Raw genomic sequence first — 22,388 nt, forward strand, 5'->3', positions numbered from 1 at the left:
AAGGTACCATTCCCCAAGGTGGCAGCTTTGAACCAGAGGTACGGCAGAATGTAAGCAGTAAAATATGTCTTCTTAAATCCAGAAAACAAAGGATTAGACATAAAGATTGTTTAAAATTATGGCAACAAGAGGGGGAGATGCAAAGGGAACAAACTCGTAAAGCAGGTTCCAAACCTAGCAGGAATGGAGACACGAACACACTATTACCGACACAGGTCGAAGGGAAAAATATGGCTACAATCAATGGTACATCTGTAAATGATAGTAGTATGCAAGAGCAATGTATTAACCCTAACCTTTGGAAGTTGTATCCTGTTTTGAAGTCTTTTTAAGGTCATAGGTCACAGGAAGATGAAGGATCCAGCCAAATCACAGCTCTCATTCAGGCAGTCACTTTGCAGGAAACTCAGGTGGGGCCTGTCCACCCAGTTAGAGCAGTACCAGTGTTTCCCACTGAAAGAACTGGTGAGGTCACAGCTACCGGTAAGTGTGAGATGGGTCATTGCACAGAGACAACACCACCCTACATTAAACAGATTAGGAACGGAATGGTAGGATTACATCCTGTCTTGGAAATAGTTACTCCCAATGGGGGAACCGATAGTCAGGGAGTAATCCTCACCAGGAATAATGCAATGTATTGCCCGTGGTCCAGAGCTGAGGTCAATCATTTCAGAATTCCCCGATCCCCGGAAGTATTTAACCAGATGTCAGAAGTTTATCAGAGATCTGGGTAATGCTTATGAACCAGCTAATAAAGATTGACGGATACTCTTAAAAGCGTGCCTACCCCCTAATATTGACACCCAAAAATGTATCACTGATTGTAGGTTAGAGTCGGATAGTCCAATGACTGACGGAAACAATCAGGAGAATGTAGAACGAATTAATAGGCAACTAGAGTTGTGTTTCCCCATTACTGTTAAGTGGAGAAGAATTTTCTCCATAAAACAGGGAAAATTAAATGGCATCTGAATATTTTCATCGGGCCCTGCAAACAATGGATAGATACATTGGGATATCAGATACAGGGAACGATGCAAATCACAGGGAGGTGGCTGTCTCTGTGCTAATGGACGGACTCAATAAGGCAGTTAGGGACAGGGTACAAGCATCTTTGCCTAATTGGAGAGGGGCCACAGTAGCTTGTCTTAGAGCGTGCGCAATTGAACATCATAAGAATATTGCTAGGCGTAGAAAACAACAGGAGGAGAAGCTGATGACAATAAGTCTACAGGCTCTTGCAGCAAAGTCTCATCAACCTAAACCCCAAAACCCGGGTAGTAAGAAAAGACCTAGAATATGTTACACTTGTAGGAAGGAAGGGCATTTTGCCAGAGATTGTAGGAATAGTAGAACACATAGTTAATATAGACCCCTAGACAGAGAAAACAAGCCACAGTATTAAACACATAGACGGGATCAAGGGACATATAGTAAGGAATCACGAGCCATATAGAAAACACAGATTCGGTTAATGGGAAGAACGGAATAAATGCAACTTTACCCTTTGACAGAACTTGCTGGGGTTAAGAGGCGGCCTCTAAACTTTTGCTTCTTTCTCTAGCAGAAATGGCCCCTGATTAACATAACAGGAGTTTTGTTAGATATGGTATACATATTGCGTACTCCCGCCCAGGAAGCACAAAGTATGTTGGATACCCACGAAGACTAATATTGCATTTCACTGTTCTAGATGCATGTCCATCACAGGTAGACGAAATTATCTCACAGATACCGGGTTCCCTACGAACTTAGGATGGACAGGACATTGGATTGATGGCTGGGATAGTCCCAGTAGATATATGACACAAAATTTTTTTTTGTGTAGGTATAGACAGTAGAGAATCACTTCCCCATAGTGCCCAATCCAGTTGTCAAAATTTTATAAAATCCTCTTTGCCTTTATAAACTTACCTGTTACTAACTTCTATGTGAGTTTTCTTCAAAGTTTCCTCCTCATCTCTTACGTTCACCAACAGGAGAGTACAATACATGGACCCGATCACAGTTCAAACGCCACATGCTTACTCGGTCCTTCAGAGCTCTGCCCAAAACCAGTATATCTCACCAGCATAAGGACACCAGTATTAATGCAGTATGCCTGATCATGCACAAAGGGTGGAGAATGAGAATACTGGTGAAGGGAGACTGTGTACAGACACTGATATGCATGATGGTGTGACAGCCTGTTGGTGAATGCCAAACCTGACATTTCCAAATCTGACATTTTCTTTTTTTTTTTAATTACTATTTTCCCCTCTCTCCTCTCATCCAGAGACGGTTTACTTCACACAACTGATAACACACGATAGTAAATTAAAAATGAAAAAAATTGTGTTCCCTACAGGAAGAGGCAGTCTGGAGGACAAAGGGGTATGGCCATGAGTCCTCAGGACTGTGGACAGGTGGACACAGTAAGCCAGTAGCCCCCAGAGCATATCTTCCAAGTCTAGCTGAGGTGGCACATAGTCTGACTCATCTAGGCAAAGAGGGTATGTGCAGGCTGATGAGAGCCTACTGGTGTGCGCCAGGATTCTCTTCTCATGCAGGTAAGAGAGCAATGACATGCTTTACTTGCTTGAGGAAGAATATTGGAAAGACAATACCAACAGAGCCATCCCATATCCCTCCTACAGACGGACCTTTCAGGTAATACAAATTGACTTCATACAGTTACCACCCTGTAGGAATTTGAAATATGTGTTAGTTTGTATTGATGTATTTTCAAACTGGGTAGAAGTGTTCCCTGCTGCCACAAATACTGCTACGTTCACTGCAAAGAAAATTGTGCAGGAATTTGTGTGTAGATATGGTATCCCTAGAATAATTGAAAGTGACAGGGGTACCCATTTTACAGGTGAAGTCTTTCAGGTCATGTGCAAACTGATGGGAATTAATAGCAAGCTGCATACTCCGTACCGTCCACAGGCGAGTGCAAAGGTAGAGAGAGTGAACAGCACTATTAAGAACAAGCTGAGCAAATTAATGGCTGAAACTGGATTTTTGTGGCCAGAAGCTTTTCCACTAGTGTTGTACAGCATCAGAACAACTCCCAGGTCTCCCCTTAACTTATCACCCTTTGAAATTCTTTTTGGTCGACAACCTCATGTAAGGATAGACCCCCAGGATGATTTAAAATGTAACAATGAAGTGACTGTGAAATATTTGGTTGGGATGAGCCAGCAGCTGAGAAATCAACAAAGAAATTTAAAGCTGGTGATCCTTGACCTACCGAACAGTAATTGTCATGACATTGAGCCTGGGGATTATGTGATGATTCGAAATTTCTTACGCTCAGGTTGCCTCATGGACAGGTGGGAAGGACCATACCAAGTCTTGTTAACCAGCACGACAGCATTGAAGGTCGCCGAAAGAGAGACTTGGGTCCACTCGTCCCACTGCAAGAAGGTCGCTGACCCGGAGAGAACTTGTGACAAAGAGCAGAGTGTAGAGAATCTCGTATCACTGGAGTGTTTGTTCCGGGAAAGTTGAGAGGCAGGACTGTTGAAGGGCATCTGAGCACAGAGAGTAACAAGATCTAGAACGGTTGTCGCACCATTTTCTTTTTTCACCTCCCCCTGCATTTTCCTTTCCCCTAACGAAATGGATCGATCACAAGAGACTGCGTTTCGGGTTCTGTTAGTAATTCTGGTTTTGATCAGGACAGTTTGTTTTGGTGAGGGTCCCAGAGAGGTCGAGCAGGGATCTGGAATGGGTTCTGATGGCGAGTATGAATTTGTAGGATCTCAGGAGCAGCACATCACTCTAGTAAAGGCTGGCATCAGTAAGCGCTCTGGTAGTCAGGGAGCTCGGAGGCACTGTGAAGGGTTATTGTCTGATGAATATTGTATTTGTAGGAATTGTGAGAATATAGTAGAGGATGGGTGCATCCAGAGATGTCAGTCCAACCTTAATATCAACATGGACCGCCATCCGTTGAGTGATTACCACTCACTAGTGGGTAAGGTCTTAAACCAGACAGAATGCTGGGTGTGCTCACAAGTACCTCAAGGTCAGTGAGTCAGGATTAGTACCATACCCTTTAGCAATAGATGAGGTACTCGAATTGCGGGGTGGGAGACCGGTGTACAAGAAATTCAATATCTCTAGGCCCCCTAGGTTGAAGCTCCACCAGTATCATGTAGACAGGTCCTTATTGCGTTTTAATATTTCCAATTACCGAAAACCGTGAAATTGGGAAGTGACGTGGAATAACCAGACAATGACCTTCTCACACAAAGCTGATAGGATACCCATAGACTCTGAACTTGTACGCCAAATAGCCAACAGTGGGAGGTATTTTCGGTATAGGTATACTCGTGGAAGCAAGACCATGTGGGTTGGAAAAGTATCGTCAGGGAATTGTGCTCATATCATCCAGCCCGATACTTGTACTGAGCAGATGGGAGAACTAGGGATTGGTTTCTTTACTTGGAAAATTTGTAATATGGTGATGTTATATTTTGTCCCCTATGTTCTCCCAGATGATGCCTATTTCATATGTGGGAAGAAGGCGTACAAGTGGCTTGCACCGAGCTCAGATGGATTGTGTTATATTGGGAGAGTACTACCAGAGGTCATGACCATAACCCATGATAGAATGAAAGACGTTCACCGCAGTGCTCAGGCTCCTTATACTCATACTCACTACGAACACATCATCAAGAGACAACTCATAGATAGGGCAGAGCACGCAGCCTCTGATTTGATCCACGAATCCACCGGGATATAGCTCCTTCTCGCATTAGACACCACCCGTACTGCCAGAGGAACTATAAATTATAGGTATATCCATGCGCTAGCGAACTTGATAGATAATATCACTGAGATGTATGACGACACCTTCAGGTATACGGGAAGGGAGTTACAAGCTTATAAGAAGGAACTGATTCAGCACAGGATGGTCCTTAATTATGTCACAGCCGTGACAGGTGGGTACTGTGTTACTCTGGCAACTCAATATGGTGTGAAGTGCTGTACTTATGTTACAAACAGCACTGACGACCCAACGGAGATCATCGATCAAAAGATGGACGATATCTTGCAGTTGAAGCAGGAGTTCAGGAGGAAGCACAACCTTACCTTAGCGACTGTGAGTAATGAACTGACCGGCTGGGTCTCATGGTTGAACCCACGCAAATGGTTCTCAGGTTTAGGAGAGTGGGCTCAGAATGTCATTATGAGTGTGGGGAAGTTTCTCCTTTGTATCCTGGGAGTCGTCATAATTATTGGTTCGATATTTAGGTGTGTTCAAATTCTAATGCAGCGCAAGCACGGCACAAATTTGATGAGTCTAAGGAGCGAGGACGGTTATAGCAGCAGATTTAATTTATGACCCATCCATAGAGACAGTGTTATGATAAGGATTGCAAATGATTTTCATGGCCTGTTTCTTTCACCCGTTTTTCTTTTGTCTCCCCCTCTACCCAGATACATCCATCTGGAAAAGACATCAACCCTACCCAAAATGTTTATGTGAATGTATTTTTATATATGTGTCTTATCTTCATCTTTGCAACCTCCAGCTAATGGCACACATAGTTGACAGGTGATATCCACATATACTGGCACTCCTATATGTTTCCCCCCTCCATGTATCATCAACTAAATGTGCACCCCATTTGTTGGAACAAAAAGCCGAAAAGAGCTCGGTAGTGTATGTTGGCCCATTTACAGACCCTTAATACGGGATGAGAAGGATTTAATGTATACTTCGCAATACCTCGAAGCTTATGTAGAACATATACGGCACGATGATACATGCCCCCCAGACATGGATTCATACATACATGCTTTTACTATCCCACTAGGTCATATATTTCCCACCTACAACTCTCCCCCGACCATCCAAATTTCTGCAGATATTGTATAGATATTTTTCTTTTTATTGATTAGGTAGTGGCAGTTATTGGTGACTGCCAAAGGGTGGACTGTCAAAATCGAAAAATATTGCAGTACACACATCACGTACAAACTACACACAGATGGCCTCAGTGCGTGTACTTGTTCTGCCGTGCGTACGCATATTCGCAATTTGCGTATGGTCGCTCCCGTGGTCCTGCGCATTAGCGCGTGGTATGAGTATTTACGGTAGTTTGTGAACGCATGGAAAAGCCATCAAAACACATTACATATTTAATCCAAATAGTGCACAATGTACACATAGTCTCCCTGCACCACATCAGCAAGTTACAACAGTTTAAATTGTATCAGAACAAAGGGATTCACCTTTACAGGATAGGAGGGGACAGAACAAGGTTATAAGGCGGTGTTTGGTATCCAGCTGTAGGGTATTTTAAGGGTAATATTCCGGTGTTGGTTTGCAGAAGATCGCACGTTCCTGCGAATAGTTATGTGCAGGAACAGAATATAGATATAAACTGTATTTACTGTACATTAGGTCTGCGGCGGGAACCCAGAGGAGACCACCCACAAGTGCATCTGGAACAGACATCGCCCACCTATTCAAACCAACCTATGACCTCTCCTGTACTGTAAATGACCATCCTTGTGTCCAATGGACAAAGATTACAGTATCCATTGTGTTAAGTTTTGGAAGATTGTATGAAAGGAGCCAGCTGCAGGCCTGGTCACACAAGACTCTAAAAGTTATCTATCTAGATGACCGAGGACCAGACTGGGTAGCGCGGCGAAAAACAAACAAGTATGTACCATTGACTGTAGCCATTTATCTATTGTATTGTATTGTTGTTGTAATCCCCCTTTCAGTAATAATATGTTGTGGTGTCGGAACCCAGCATCTTAAATACAATCTGGTATCGTGTTTCTTTTCCCTGCTAAGGTTTAAAGTGTATTTACAGCTACTCTGGCTGCTGCATTGTGCTAACAGCGTATAGGCCTGTGTACACAAACTGTGTAGTCACTACGCCCTTTAGGCGTACGTGCGCAGAGTGCGTACACTGTGCGACCCTGTGTACGTAAGGTTTGTGAATAATATAAAGGTGAAAGGTTAATTACTGCGGCCGCAGCGGCTCAATATTAAAGTGTATCAAGTGTGTTTAAGGCATATGCTTTTTAGTCCTGTAAGTAAACCAGCGTTTACAGGGCATACAGGGAGGAGCCAGTTCACACCCCTTTTGAAGTCTTAAAGTGCCCATGTCTCCTGCGGATCCCGGCTATGCCCCATGGTTCTTGAAGTGTCCCCAGCATCCTCTAGGACGTAAGGAGAAGTAACTTTTGTTCAGTTGACAAAGCCTTATCTATACAGTGGGGTCAATTAAATTAGAAGACTCAATGCTGTTGATGCGGGTGTGTGTGTATATGTACCCCTGGAACAGCTGTAATAATACTTTTATTTATTCACAGTTTCTTATATTTTCCGCTGCACTTCATAATTGCTGATTTGTGAGCACACCTCTGTGGGTGCAAACAAAGATCCACAATCTAGGTGTGATATGGGATCGCTCTCTGGAACAAGAGCTGAACCTGAGTCAACCCTAAAGGTACGCTGGGTATGACATTTGTTTCTCTTACAACACTCTCCAGCAAATGTAACATTAATACCATACATCCTCTAGCCAACAGTGGAGTTTCTACAACAGGCAGAAGAACAGATGGTCCCTGGATCTGTGCAGCCAAGAAGAATTGGCTGCACCGGGAAGGAAAGGAGAAGACAGAATGGAATGCCCAATTGATGTTATGTGGAGATGTAGTATGCATACCATACTAATTTTTTTTAATTCTTAACACTTTAATGAAGCACAATTTAAAATAATTACACACAGACAGGACTTTTGCAAGTAATCTGTTACTTGTCTATGCCACACCTACTTACCGCGTGAGCAGGGATGTCTAGTGGAGCAGAGATCTCAGTGGTGTACAACTTTCGCCTTTTTTTGGACTTATTTTCATCATCTTTTTTGCCGGCCTTTACATCTGACGTCTTTGGGGCCCCAATTGTTTCAAGTATTTTTTTTGCTAAAAAACAACAACATACCTTTAAAATGTATCTTTTTACCCAGACTAATCTAATTCAAAATGTACTAAGACTCAAGACGAACAAAGTACAAATGGGACAATACCTTTGGTCTGGAAGATGGATGGAGAACTTTGTAAAAATTCGCCAAGTTTTTGTAGTGTACCTTCTTTTTTCCGGCTGGATGCAGTACTTGTAGTAGATGGCTGTTTTTTCAATGTGAGCTTCTGAAAATAGAAATGAGAGAATGAATGTAGTACGGTATATACGGTCTGTAATATAGCAACAAAAACATTGGGGGTATTCTTTTAACTTTTTTTCCAGATACTGTTTTCATTTTTACACAAGTCTTATTTGCACGTACGTTAATAAAATACTAAACATAATGGGGGAGTATTCAATTGTAGTCGCAAACTGCATTCTTGTCGGAAAGACGGCAGTTTCCGCCTTTTTTAGGACGGAAACTGTTCCGACCTATTCAATCCTTTCCGACAAGTCGGCAATTCTGACTTTTCTGAAAACACCTGTATCGGCGGATTAGCTGAGGATCAACATGTTCCGCAGCCAAATCCGACAGGTTTTGGCCCCGGTTCCAACAAAGTCAAGTTTTTTTTAAAGTCGGATTGACATTGTCGGAACCGGGGAGATGAGACGGGGGACCGGGGACACGGTATGAGGGCGACCGGGAACAGGTGAGGGGATGGGTGAGGAGAGGAGCGGGGACGGGCGAGGAGCGGGGACAGGCGAGGTGAGGAGCAGGTCAGTGACGGGAAAAAGCAGCAGCAGTACGGACAGGACACGAGCGTTCAGCAAAAGAGCACCCGCCTGCTGGACATGACAGCACAGGGTATGAGCGGTGTCTGCCTCCCCAGGTACTTGTTACAGTTGTCGGGAATGGCCAAATCCGACAGTCGGATTTGGATGCTCATTGAATACGGACCTGTCGGAAAGGATCCGACAGGAATTGAATATACCCCAATGTCTATGTTGTTGATATAAAAGAGGTAGAAATAATATGCAGAACTATAAAAATATATTTGGGGAAATTATTACAAAAAAAGTTAAAAGGAATCTGTCAATCTTAAAATGACTTCAATTTACTGGTTTGTACATATCCTCCTCCACCTTTACATAGTGTAGTGCTTTTATCAGACTTCTTTCTTGTACCATTAAATTCTATTATTAGGTCCAATTGTTTTTTTTATTACCCTGGGATACAAAACAAAGATGTCCGTTGGTAGTATGGGATGTTGTGGTTATGGGGCCGGACAAAATTCAGAAAGGATCACCAGTTGTGGTTCCAGAGCTTTTATACCATATCTTTATATCTTTAGCTGAATGCACAGCAGCACTATCAGCCAGTCATTATAAACATCTAGATCATTTGTTTTTTTTCCATCATTTTGAACATGATAAATATGGATTTTAATCAATGATGAATTGGATTTTTAGCACTAATACACTTGGTGTCACATTGCAAACTGACAAATACTAAATTAATAAAAGTGCCATATGATGGACCTATATGGATATTGAATGTGAGAAGAGAGCCGTGAAAACATGAAGACAAACAATCTTAAAATTAGTCAGAAAAATTAAAATGCCAACAATATTCATTTCATGTTGTATTAAACAGGTTGAGTATCCCTTATCCAAAATCCCACATTTTTGGTTCCTCTCCTGAGATAATGACACATATAAACATATATATTATATATGTATATAATATATACACATAATATACAATATATATGTCATTATGTCAGAAGGGGACCCAAAAATGGGAGATTTTGAATTTTGGATAAAGGATACTCAACCTGTAGTACAAAGAAAACAAATTAAACTAGAACATGCATTTCTGCAATGTGAGCACAATGTGCAGACAAACCAGTATCAGAAAGATAAAAATGTATACAGACCTTTGATTCATAGCTGTTAATGGAAGGACGTGGCAAAGGTGAAGGGGTCATTTTATTTGTTCTTGTATTTTTCCGATTTTCATTTCTTACAGTATCCTAAATAAAATAAATTAAACTAAATGTAAAAAATATTTATTACAAGGGCTTTATTAGATAAAATAATATTTTTACTCTAGTCACAGTGGCCACCGTTGGGCAAAGCTTTAATATTGCCAAAAAAGAAAAAGAAAAAAAAAGGTTACATGACAAAGCACTGCAAGTCAGTTATGCTTTCTGGGACAACACTTCTCAAAAGTGCTAATGTGTACAAATAAATTCCATTAACTGGGAGACTGCAAGGCAATCAGTAAAAGGATATCTTCACATTTGTGGCTCATTTACTTTTTAGGTCAAATAGAATAGGAGAGGTTTTATTCCAATGAGCCAATCTACCCATCTAGAATTGTTGTTTTTTTAGACAGACTGTTGCTGACGGTATCTAATATTACATCTTGTGAGCACTATACGTATGTGTACAAAGACTGATTAGCCAACCTCCTCTATCATCTGATGTCAAAATCAGGTCTATTTATTCGCCATGTAAAGAAAACTGTCACAAATGTTGATATAACTCAGCATATTCAATATATATTTATATGTTAGATGTACCACATATTAAATTGATTCTTCTTTGTGTAACAACAAAAAAAGTCCTTTCAGAACAACTGCACATTAAGAAAGAGCAGTTGGTTTAATAATTGCCATTTTCCACATACTGTATAATTTCCTTACACTTATTATTACTATATAAATATTTTAACCTGGTTAGTTACACATTTTTCTAATATTCTTTGAAATAATTAATGAGTTCTAACAGGTATGAGGAGACTGTTTGTGAACAGCAATTTTCAGGTCATTCCTCAGATTATTTATGGAATTGAGAGCTGGGCTTTGATTTGTACACCCAGTACATTGTTTTATTTTGCTATTTAAATGCACAGATGAGGCATGCATTGTGTGTTTTTGGCTATAGTCCTGCTGGAATGTAACTTTTACCCCAAGCATTAGGTTCCATGCAGACTGCTATTACATACTCTCCAACATTTTACACACAAAAATCGGTATAAACTCAAAAAAGTGGGAGTGGTCATAGGTAAAGTGGGCGTGGTCACTCCCCTTTTCCTATACTTTAATTGGAAGTTTGGAGAGCCAAAAACCAGAACAGAACATTAAAAAAAAAAAAAAGTACTGTACCTGCTAAAAAGGTACAGCTGGAGGGTATGCTTTTATGATGCTAAAGCAGCAGCTGGCAAACTAGTTCCAATTGTTTTATTATGATCATCTGGATTGTATTTGTATTGTCTGTAGATAATGATTCTCAAATTATGAAAAACTTGATTTAAGATTGAGTGGTACTTGTCCTACACATAGACCTCTGAAGTGCAAAGGATGAGTAATCCTCAAGGGAATATTAACAAATTGTTGGAATACTTATTATCTAGATTGGTGCTTTTGAAACCCCTTTTCTGGAATTTGCTTTAACTGTTCTTGATCTGCATGATGAAACTCTTCATTGGAAATGCACTGACAAACCATTGGACCTCTCAAACACAGGTGTGCCGTATTTTGAAATCATAGGAAGACCCTTTAACTCTACTTAATTATTTTATTTGGCCAACTGAGGGGAACTAATATCCTCTGGGATTATATAGGTGTACTTAATCAACACATGAATACTTAAATTAATGTACTTTTTAATAGTAATAAATTAAATAGCCTTGTGAGTTTTTACTGTAATTGCACGACATCCTATATAATAGAAGGCTAACACTGCTCCTCACTTCTATGGGAGGAATTCAAGTGTTTGAGTGCCAAGGGCCACTAGATAGCGCATGATGGAGCAATTCAAGTTTTGCTCCATTTGGGCGTGCACAGCCGCCAGCAATGATATTACTGTTATGCTGTTCCGTCATTTTGACGTGCTGGTAACTAGTAAGAAAATAAAACCTGAAAATGGGGTGCGACAGTTCTTTATAACCACAGTAGTGTAGCTCTAACACAGAATTTAAGCTTTTAGGCAGCACTGTGTTTTATAGACCAATCAGAGGGAAAAACAAAGTTATTCGGCAGCTGAGCTGATGTAAGCAGAGAGGGACAGAGTTTTGGGTAGATGCAGGAAGAGAGAATTCGTGACTTCAAAGTTCCATTAGAGAAATGATAGATGTTCAAGTAGCTGAAAATAAGAATTTACTTACCGATAATTCTATTTCTCGTAGTCCGTAGTGGATGCTGGGGACTCCGTCAGGACCATGGGGATTAGCGGCTCCGCAGGAGACAGGGCACAAAAGTAAAAGCTTTAGGATCAGGTGGTGTGCACTGGCTCCTCCCCCTATGACCCTCCTCCAAGCCTCAGTTAGGATACTGTGCCCGGACGAGCGTACACAATAAGGAAGGATTTTGAATCCCGGGTAAGACTCATACCAGCCACACCAATCACACTGTACAACCTGTGATCTGAACCCAGTTAACAGCATGATAACAGCGGAGCATCTGAAAAGATGGCTCACAACAATAATAACCCGATTTTTGTAACAATAACTATGTACAAGTATTGCAGACAATCCGCACTTGGGATGGGCGCCCAGCATCCACTACGGACTACGAGAAATAGAATTATCGGTAAGTAAATTCTTATTTTCTCTGACGTCCTAAGTGGATGCTGGGGACTCCGTCAGGACCATGGGGATTATACCAAAGCTCCCAAACGGGCGGGAGAGTGCGGATGACTCTGCAGCACCGAATGAGAGAACTCCAGGTCCTCCTCAGCCAGGGTATCAAATTTGTAGAATTTTTCAAACGTGTTTGCCCCTGACCAAGTAGCAGCTCGGCAAAGTTGTAAAGCCGAGACCCCTCGGGCAGCCGCCCAAGATGAGCCCACCTTCCTTGTGGAATGGGCATTTACATATTTTGGCTGTGGCAGGCCTGCCACAGAATGTGCAAGCTGAATTGTACTACACATCCAACTAGCAATCGTCTGCTTAGAAGCAAGAGCACACAGTTTGTTGGGTGCATACAGGATAACAGCAAGTCAGTTTTCCTGACTCCAGCCGTCCTGGAAACTATATTTTCAGGGCCCTGACAACATCTAGCAACTTGGAGTCCTCCAAGTCCCTAGTAGCCGCAGGTACCACAATAAGCGGGTTCGGGTGAAACACTGACACCACCTTAGGGAGAAACTGGGGATGAGTCCGCAGCTCTGCCCTGTCCGAATGGACAATCAGATATGGGCTTTTTTGAGACAAACGCCGCCAATTCTGACACTCGCCTGGCCGAGGCCAGGGCCAACAGCATGGTCACTTTCCCTGTGAGATATTTCAAATCCACAGATTTGAGCGGTTTAAATCAATGTGATTTTAGGAATCCCAGAACTACGTTGAGATCCCACAGTGCCACTGGAGGCACAAAAGGGGGTTGTATATGCAGTACTCCCTTGACAAACTTCTGGACTTCAGGAACTGAAGCCAATTCTTTCTGGAAGAAAATCGACAGGGCCGAAATTTGAACCTTAATGGACCCCAATTTGAGGCCCATAGACACTCCTGTTTGCAGGAAATGCAGGAAACGACCGAGTTGAAATTTCTTCATGGGGCCTTCCTGGCCTCACACCACGCAACATATTTTCGCCACATGTGGTGATAATGTTGTGCGGTCACCTCCTTCCTGGCTTTGACCAGGGTAGGAATGACCTCTTCCGGAATGCCTTTTTCCCTTAGGATCCGGCGTTCAACCGCCATGCCGTCAAACGCAGCCGCGGTAAGTCTTGGTACTTGCTGAAACAAGTCCCTTCTTAGCGGCAGAGGCCATGAGTCCTCTGTGAGCATCTCTTGAAGTTCCGGGTACCAAGTCCTTCTTGGCCAATCCGGAGCCACGAGTATAGTTCTTACTCCTCTACGTCTTATAATTCTCAATACCTTGGGTATGAGAAGCAGAGGAGGGAAGACATACACCGACTGGTACACCCACGGTGTTACCAGAACGTCCACAGCTATTGCCTGAGGGTCTTTTGACCTGGCGCAATACTTGTCCAGTTTTTTGTTCAGGCGGGACGCCATCATGTCCACCTTTGGTTTCCAACGGTTCACAATCATGTGGAAGACTTCCCGATGAAGTCCCCACTCTCCCGGGTGGAGGTTGTGCCTGCTGAGGAAGTCTGCTTCCCAGTTGTCCACTCCCGGAATGAACACTGCTGACAGTGCTATCACATGATTTTCCGCCCAGCGAAAAATCCTTGCAGTTTCTGCCATTGCCCTCCTGCTTCTTGTGCCGCCCTGTCTGTTTACGTGGGCGACTGCCGTGATGTTGTCCCACTGGATCAATACCGGCTGACCTTGAAGCAGAGGTCTTGCTAAGCTTAGAGCATTGTAAATTGCCCTTAGCTCCAGTATATTTATGTGGAGAAAAATCTCCAGACTTGATCACACTCCCTGGAAATTTTTTCCCTGTGTGACTGCTCCCCAGCCTCTCAGGCTGGCCTTCGTGGTCACCAGCATCCAATCCTGAATGCCGAATCTGCGGCCCTCTAGAAGATGAGCACTCTGTAACCACCACAGGAGAGACACCCTTGTCCTTGGAGATAGGGTTATCCGCTGATGCATCTGAAAATGCGATCCGGACCATTTGTCCAGCAGATCCCACTGAAAAGTTCTTGCGTGGAATCTGCCGAATGGAATCGCTTCGTAATAAGCCACCATTTTTCCCAGGACTCTTGTGCAATGATGCACTGACACTTTTCCTGGTTTTAGGAGGTTCCTGACTAGCTCGGATAACTCCCTGGCTTTCTCCTCCGGAAGAAACACCTTTTTCTGGACTGTGTCCAGAACCATCCCTAGGAACAGCAGACGTGTCGTCGGAAACGGCTGCGATTTTGGATATTTAGAATCCACCCGTGCTGTCGTAGAACTACTTGAGATAGTGCTACTCCGACTTCCAACTGTTCTCTGGACCTTGCCCTTATCAGGAGATCGTCCAAGTAAGGGATAATTAAGACGCCTTTTCTTTGAAGAAGAATCATCATTTCGGCCATTTCTTTGGTAAAGACCCGGGGTGCCGTGGACAATCCAAACGGCAGCGTCTGAAACTGATAGTGACAGTTCCGTACCACGAACCTGAGGTACCCTTGGTGAGAAGGGCAATTTGGGACATGGAGGTAAGCATCCTTGATGTCCAGGGACACCATATAGTCCCCTTCTTCCTGGTTCGCTATCACTGCTCTGAGTGACTCCATCTTGATTTGAACCTTTGTATGTAAGTGTTCAAAGATTTCCCATTTAGAATAGGTCTCACCGAGCCGTCTGGCTTCAGTACCACAATATAGTGTGGAATAATACCCCTTTCCTTGTTGTAGGAGGGGTACTTTGATTATCACCTGCTGGGAATACAGCTTGTGAATTGTTTCCAATACTGCCTCCCTGACGGAGGAAGACGTTGGTAAAGCAGACATCAGGAGCCTGCGAGGGGGAGACGTCTCGAATCTCCAGTCTGTACCCCTGGGATACTACTTGTAGGATCCAGGGGTCCACTTGCGAGTGAGCCCACTACGCGCTGAAACTCTTGAGACGACCCCCCACCGCACTTGAGTCCGCTTGTACGGCCCCAGCGTCATGCTGAGGACTTGGCAGAAGCTGTGGAGGGCTTCTGTTCCTGGGAATGGGCTGCCTGCTGCAGTCTTCTTCCCTTTCCTCTATCCCTGGGCAGATATGACTGGCCTTTTGCCCGCTTGCCCTTATGGGGACGAAAGGACTGAGGCTGAAAAGACGGTGTCTTTTTCTGCTGAGATGTGATTTGGGGTAAAAAAGGTGGATTTTCCAGCTGTTGCCGAGGCCACCAGGTCCGATGGACCGACCCCAAATAACTCCTCCCCTTTATACGGCAATACTTCCATGTGCCGTTTGGAATCTGCATCACCTGACCACTGTCGTGTCCATAAACATCTTCTGGCAGATATGGACATCGCACTTACTCTTGATGCCAGAGTGCAAATATCCCTCTGTGCATCTCGCATATATAGAAATGCATCCTTTAAATGCTCTATAGTCAATAAAATACTGTCCCTGTCAAGGGTATCAATATTTTCAGTCAGGGAATCCGACCAAGCCACCCCAGCGCTGCACATCCAGGCTGAGGCGATCGCTGGTCGCAGTATAACACCAGTATGTGTGTATATACCTTTTTAGGATATTTTCCAGCCTCTCAGCTGGCTCCTTGAGGGCGGCCCTATCTGGAGACGGTACCGCCACTTGTTTTGATAAGCGTGTGAGCGCCTTATCCACCCTAAAGGGTGTTTCCCAATGCGCCCTAACTTCTGGCGGGAAAGGGTATACCGCCAATAATTTTCTATCGGGGGAAACCCACGCATCATCACACACTTCATTTAATTTATCTGATTCAGGAAAAACTACAGGTAGTTTTTTCACACCCCACATAATACCCTTCTTGTGGTACTTGTAGTATCAGAAATATGTAACACCTCCTTCATTGCCCTTAACATGTAACGTGTGGCCCTAAAGGAAAATACGTTTGTTTCTTCACCGTCGACACTGGAGTCAGTGTCTGTGTCGACCGACTGAGGTAAATGAGCGTTTTACAGCCCCTGACGGTGTTTGAGACGCCTGGACAGGTACTAATTTGTTTGCCGGCCGTCTCATGTCGTCAACCGACCTTGCAGCGTGTTGACATTATCACGTATTTCCTTAAATAAGCCATCCATTCCGGTGTCGACTCCCTAGAGAGTGACATCACCATTTCAGGCAATTGCTCCGCCTCCTCACCAACATCGTCCTCATACATGTCGACACACAGCACACACACAGGGAATGCTCTGATAGAGGACAGGACCCCACTAGCCCTTTGGGGAGACAGAGGGAGAGTTTGCCAGCACACACCAAAAACGCTATAATTATACAGGGACAACCTTTATATAAGTGTTTTTCCCTTATAGCATTTTAATATATATATATATATATATATATATATATACATATCGCCAAATAAGTGCCCCCCCTCTCTGTTTTAACCCTGTTTCTGTAGTGCAGTGCAGGGGAGAGCCTGGGAGCCTTCCCACCAGCATTTCTGTGAGGGAAAATGGCGCTGTGTGCTGAGAATAGGCCCCGCCCCCTTTTCGGCGGGCTTCTTCTCCCGTTTTTCTGAGACCTGGCAGGGGTTAAATACATCCATATAGCCCCCAGGGGCTATATGTGATGTATTTTTAGCCAGAATAAGGTACTATCATTGCTGCCCAGGGCGCCCCCCCCCAGCGCCCTGCACCCTCAGTGACCGCTGCTATGAAGTGTGCTGACAACAATGGCGCACAGCTGCAGTGCTGTGCGCTACCTTATGAAGACTGAAGAGTCTTCTGCCGCCGTTTCTGGACCTTCACTTTTCGGCATCTGCAAGGGGGGTCGGCGGCGCGGCTCCGGGACGAACCCCAGGGTGAGACCTGTGTTCCGACTCCCTCTGGAGCTAATGGTGTCCAGTAGCCTAAGAAGCCAATCCATCCTGCACGCAGGTGAGTTCACTTCTCTCCCCTAAGTCCCTCGTAGCAGTGAGCCTGTTGCCAGCAGGACTCACTGAAAATAAAAAACCTAACAAACTTTTACTCTAAGCAGCTCTTTAGGAGAGCCACCTAGATTGCACCCTTCTCGGCCGGGCACAAAAATCTAACTGAGGCTTGGAGGAGGGTCATAGGGGGAGGAGCCAGTGCACACCACCTGATCCTAAAGCTTTTACTTTTGTGCCCTGTCTCCTGCGGAGCCGCTAATCCCCATGGTCCTGACGGAGTCCCCAGCATCCACTTAGGACGTCAGAGAAAAATTGTTTTCTGTAGCCAAGAAAATGAAAAATATCTAAAGTGTAAAATAGCGAAGTAGTTAGTAATGTACAGACCACTGCATCCCATCCGCTCAAAATCCCGCCAGTCGGCATGCCGACCAATAGGGACTATTCCCACTCATGGGTGTCCACAACACCCACAGAGTGGGAACATAACCTGTGGCGAGCACAGCAAGCCACCGAGCCCGCAAGGGGCTTTGTTGTGCTCATCCCCCACCACCATCTCACAGCCGGGACCCCGCCGAACCCATACGATATTATTGTAACACTAATTCTTCACACAAAATGCTAATGGGAACAGATTTAATGTTTAGGGTACTTTTCACACATACAGAAAATATATAAAACAATTTACCAAATGTATTATTCCAGTGAATGCTGGGAACAATGATAATCAAACCAAAAAAAGAAAATAAAATTAATAGAATTTTTACAACTGTCTCTGTTGAACAAGACAAGAACATGTGAATCCGTATAGTGTTTCTGGAAGGGAAAGCACTGAAATTAAGGTGCATTAGAAGTATTACAACAAGCACTTATAAAAATACATCTGAAATGTACCATGATGCAATATGTGGTTGCAGGATGAGGAGTATATATAATAAGAATGAAATGCTTAGTATATTGAAGATAATAGACTGTAATGAAACGTGATGGAACACTATGTTCTGTATCAGACTGAAAACTTGAAAATAAAAAATAAAGATTAAAGAAAGATATTTGCATATAATGGTAGTACATCTGGCATGGAATGTGATTTATACGTTAAATGCACCAGAGTAAAAAGCCTCAAAGTCATCAAAAGCAGACAAAAAATGTTTACATTATATTTGTAGAATTTATTAAATTAGAAATGCATGTAGATCCATTGATGAGCCAATAAAGACAAAGATATGGGCAATGGGAAGGGTCACTGACCAATAGGCAAACTCGGATGCTACCTTAGCTCCTTTCTATATATAGACACAAGTTATGCAATATCTGTAATAGAACTAGATGGCTGAAAGGTACAGTCTATTTTATATAAAGGTAATGTTATTTATTAACAGTTTCTTATATAGCTCAGCAAATTCCGTTGCGCTTTACAATTGAAGTACCATTGAAATAATGTTTAACCTTTTCTTAATCACTACTTTCCACCGACTCCCCATTGCCTGAATGAAAGAGCTAGGAGACACAGTCTGCCCATAGTAGAGATGAGCGGGTTCGGATTTACTCGGTTCTTTACGCCAGAATTATCGCCATTTCTTATTTTCTGGAGTTTTCTTATTGGTTAAACAAAACACGTGACGTCCGATAGCCAATAAGGAGATTCGGGTAAATCCGAGTAAAACCGAACCCGCTCATCTCTAGCCCATAGTAATACATTACTTTGAAAACACTTCCATTAAGTACAGTTGCATTGCTTTAGTGTTCAGGCACTCTAATTCATTTAACAGGGTAGATGCTCCAATACATGCAACAGGGAGGATTGTTTGATTCAAACATGGGGCAGAATTGCTGAAGTGCTGTCCAATATAGGGCGGTACCCTATTAGCAGCGATACTTTGCCGCTGCTAACAAAAACACCGGGGGCTATCCTATTAGCCCCGATACCTGCATTGTTTTCTCCCGCTTCCTGCACTTATCAGGCTTTATGCTGAGCAGCCGAAGGATAATCTGCAATAAGGGGCCGTAGGAGCCGTGAAAAACACATGGGATTGGGACTTATCCCCGATCCCATGTGTTTTCGTGTGATCACTGGTCCAATTTTGGCCGATCAAAACTGCATCTAGTTGGATACAACGATAATGACCATCGGTCATACATTGCGATATCTAGCCGTTTTGATCATTCAAGTGGCATTGGGGCTAAGAGGATACCGCCCATAATCTTTATATACATGTTTAATAAAACATTGGCATACATGCTTCAGCTCAGAAAACCTTAATTATCTCTACATTTAAGTTTATTAAGATGATGGGGAGCTGCCATCTTGTTTGCTTTGGCAAGAAATCCCAGCCAAACACGCCACTGGAAAAGCCTGGAAAATAGTGCTATGAAGGCTGCATGCAAAGTTTAATTACCCCACTCCCAAGGAATATCGGACGGCAGCCATTCATAAAATACAGGGACAAATGACAATTACACGTCATGTCAAATTCTACACATTATCTATTACATCACCTTTAAATGAGAATTTACTTACCGATAATTCTATTTCTCGGAGTCCGTAGTGGATGCTGGGGTTCCTGAAAGGACCATGGGGAATAGCGGCTCCGCAGGAGACAGGGCACAAAAAAGTAAAGCTTTTACCAGATCAGGTGGTGTGCACTGGCTCCTCCCCCTATGACCCTCCTCCAGACTCCAGTTAGGTACTGTGCCCGGACGAGCGTACACAATAAGGGAGGCAATTTGAATCCCGGGTAAGACTCATACCAGCCACACCAATCACACCGTACAACTTGTGATCTAAACCCAGTTAACAGTATGATAACAGAAAGAGCCTCTTAAAGATGGCTCCTTAACAATATAACCCGAATTTGTTAACAATAACTATGTACAGTATTGCAGATAATCCGCACTTGGGATGGGCGCCCAGCATCCACTACGGACTCCGAGAAATAGAATTATCGGTAAGTAAATTCTCATTTTCTCTATCGTCCTAAGTGGATGCTGGGGTTCCTGAAAGGACCATGGGGATTATACCAAAGCTCCCAAACGGGCGGGAGAGTGCGGATGACTCTGCAGCACCGAATGAGAGAATTCCAAGTCCTCTTTTGCCAGGGTATCAAATTTGTAGAATTTTACAAACGTGTTTTCCCCCGACCACGTAGCTGCTCGACAGAATTGTAATGCCGAGACCCCTCGGGCAGCCGCCCAAGATGAGCCCACCTTCCTTGTGGAATGGGCCTTAACAGATTTAGGCTGTGGCAGGCCTGCCACAGAATGAGCAAGTTGAATTGTGTTACAAATCCAACGAGCAATCGTCTGCTTAGAAGCAGGGGCACCCAACTTGTTGGGTGCATATAGTATCAACAGCGAGTCAGATTTTCTGACTTCAGCCGTCCTTGAAATGTATATTTTTAAGGCTCTGACAACGTCCAACAACTTGGAGTCCTCCAAGTCGCCAGTGGCCGCAGGCACCACAATAGGTTGGTTCAGGTGAAACGCTGATACCACCTTAGGGAGAAAATGCGGACGAGTCCTCAGTTCTGCCCTATCCGAATGGAAGATTAGATAAGGGCTTTTATAAGATAAAGCCGCCAATTCAGATACTCTCCTGGCGGAAGCCAGGGCCAGTAACATAGTCACTTTCCATGTGAGATATTTAAAATCCACCTTTTTCAATGGTTCAAACCAATGGGATTTGAGGAAATCTAAAACTACATTTAGATCCCACGGTGCCACCGGAGGCACCACAGGAGGCTGTATATGCAGTACTCCTTTAACAAAAGTCTGTACCTCAGGAACTGAGGCCAATTCTTTTTGGAAGAATATTGACAGGGCCGAAATTTGAACCTTAATAGATCTCAATTTGAGACCCATAGACAATCCTGATTGTAGGAAATGTAGGAAACGACCCAGTTGAAATTCCTCCGTCGGAACACTCCGATCCTCGCACCACGCGACATATTTTCGCCAAATGCGGTGATAATGTTTCGCGGTGACTTCCTTCCTTGCCTTAATCAAGGTAGGAATGACTTCTTCTGGAATGCCTTTCCCTTTTAGGATCTGGCGTTCAACCGCCATGCCGTCAAACGCAGCCGCGGTAAGTCTTGAAAGAGACAGGGACCCTGTTGTAGCAGGTCCCTTCTCAGAAGTAGAGGGCACGGGTCGTCCGTGACCAACTCTTGAAGTTCCGGGTACCAAGTCCTTCTTGGCCAATCCGGAGCCACTAGTATTGTTCTTACTCCTCCTCACCGTATAATCTTCAATACCTTTGGTATGAGAGGCAGAGGAGGAAACACATATACTGATTTGTACACCCAAGGTGTTACCAGTGCGTCCACAGCTATTGCCTGTGGATCTCTTGACCTGGCGCAATACTTGTCCAGTTTCTTGTTGAGGCGAGACGCCATCATGTCTACCATTGGTCTTTCCCAACAGTTTATTAGCATGTGGAAGACTTCTGGATGAAGACCCCCCTCTCCCGGGTGAATATCGTGTCTGCTGAGGAAGTCTGCTTCCCAGTTGTCCACGCCCGGGAAGAACACTGCTGACAGTGCTATTACGTGATTCTCCGCCCAGCGAAGAATCTTGGCAGCTTCTGCCATTGCACTCCTGCTTCTTGTGCCGCCCTGTCTGTTTACATGGGCGACCGCCGTGATGTTGTCCGACTGAATCAACACCGGTTTTCCTTGCAGGAGTGGTTCCGCCTGGCTTAGAGCATTTTAGATTGCTCTTAGTACCAGAATGTTTATGTGAAGAGACTTTTCCAGGTTCGTCCATACCCCCTGGAAGTTTCTTCCTTGTGTGACTGCTCCCCAACCTCTCAGGCTGGCGTCCGTGGTCACCAGGATCAAATCCTGTATGCCGAATCTGCGGCCCTCCAATAGATGAGCCTTTTGCAACCACCACAGAAGATATACCCTTGTCCTTGGCGACAGGGTTATTCGCAGGTGCATCTGAGGATGCGACCCTGACCATTTGTCCAACAGATCCCTTTGGAAAATTCTTGCATG

The 22,388-nt window shown here is 43.9% G+C and overlaps 1 protein-coding gene across 3 annotated transcripts in view; it reads right to left on the reverse strand.

Annotated features, from left to right (window-relative positions):
* The window catches only part of KIF20B (kinesin family member 20B), a 502,673-nt gene that overhangs the window by 23,638 nt on the left and 456,647 nt on the right, over positions 1–22,388 (reverse strand). For all 3 annotated transcript variants that reach the window (XM_063961679.1, XM_063961680.1, XM_063961678.1), the window contains 3 exons: positions 9,859–9,954; positions 8,046–8,166; positions 7,799–7,941 (listed from right to left, as the gene is read on the reverse strand). In XM_063961679.1, the coding sequence (XP_063817749.1) occupies positions 7,799–7,941; positions 8,046–8,166; positions 9,859–9,954 (360 nt within the window). The remainder of the gene's footprint in view (positions 1–7,798; positions 7,942–8,045; positions 8,167–9,858; positions 9,955–22,388) is intronic.

The sequence above is a fragment of the Pseudophryne corroboree genome, chromosome 3 (genome assembly GCF_028390025.1).
Source record: "Pseudophryne corroboree isolate aPseCor3 chromosome 3, aPseCor3.hap2, whole genome shotgun sequence".
Taxonomy (NCBI): Eukaryota; Metazoa; Chordata; class Amphibia; order Anura; family Myobatrachidae; genus Pseudophryne; species Pseudophryne corroboree.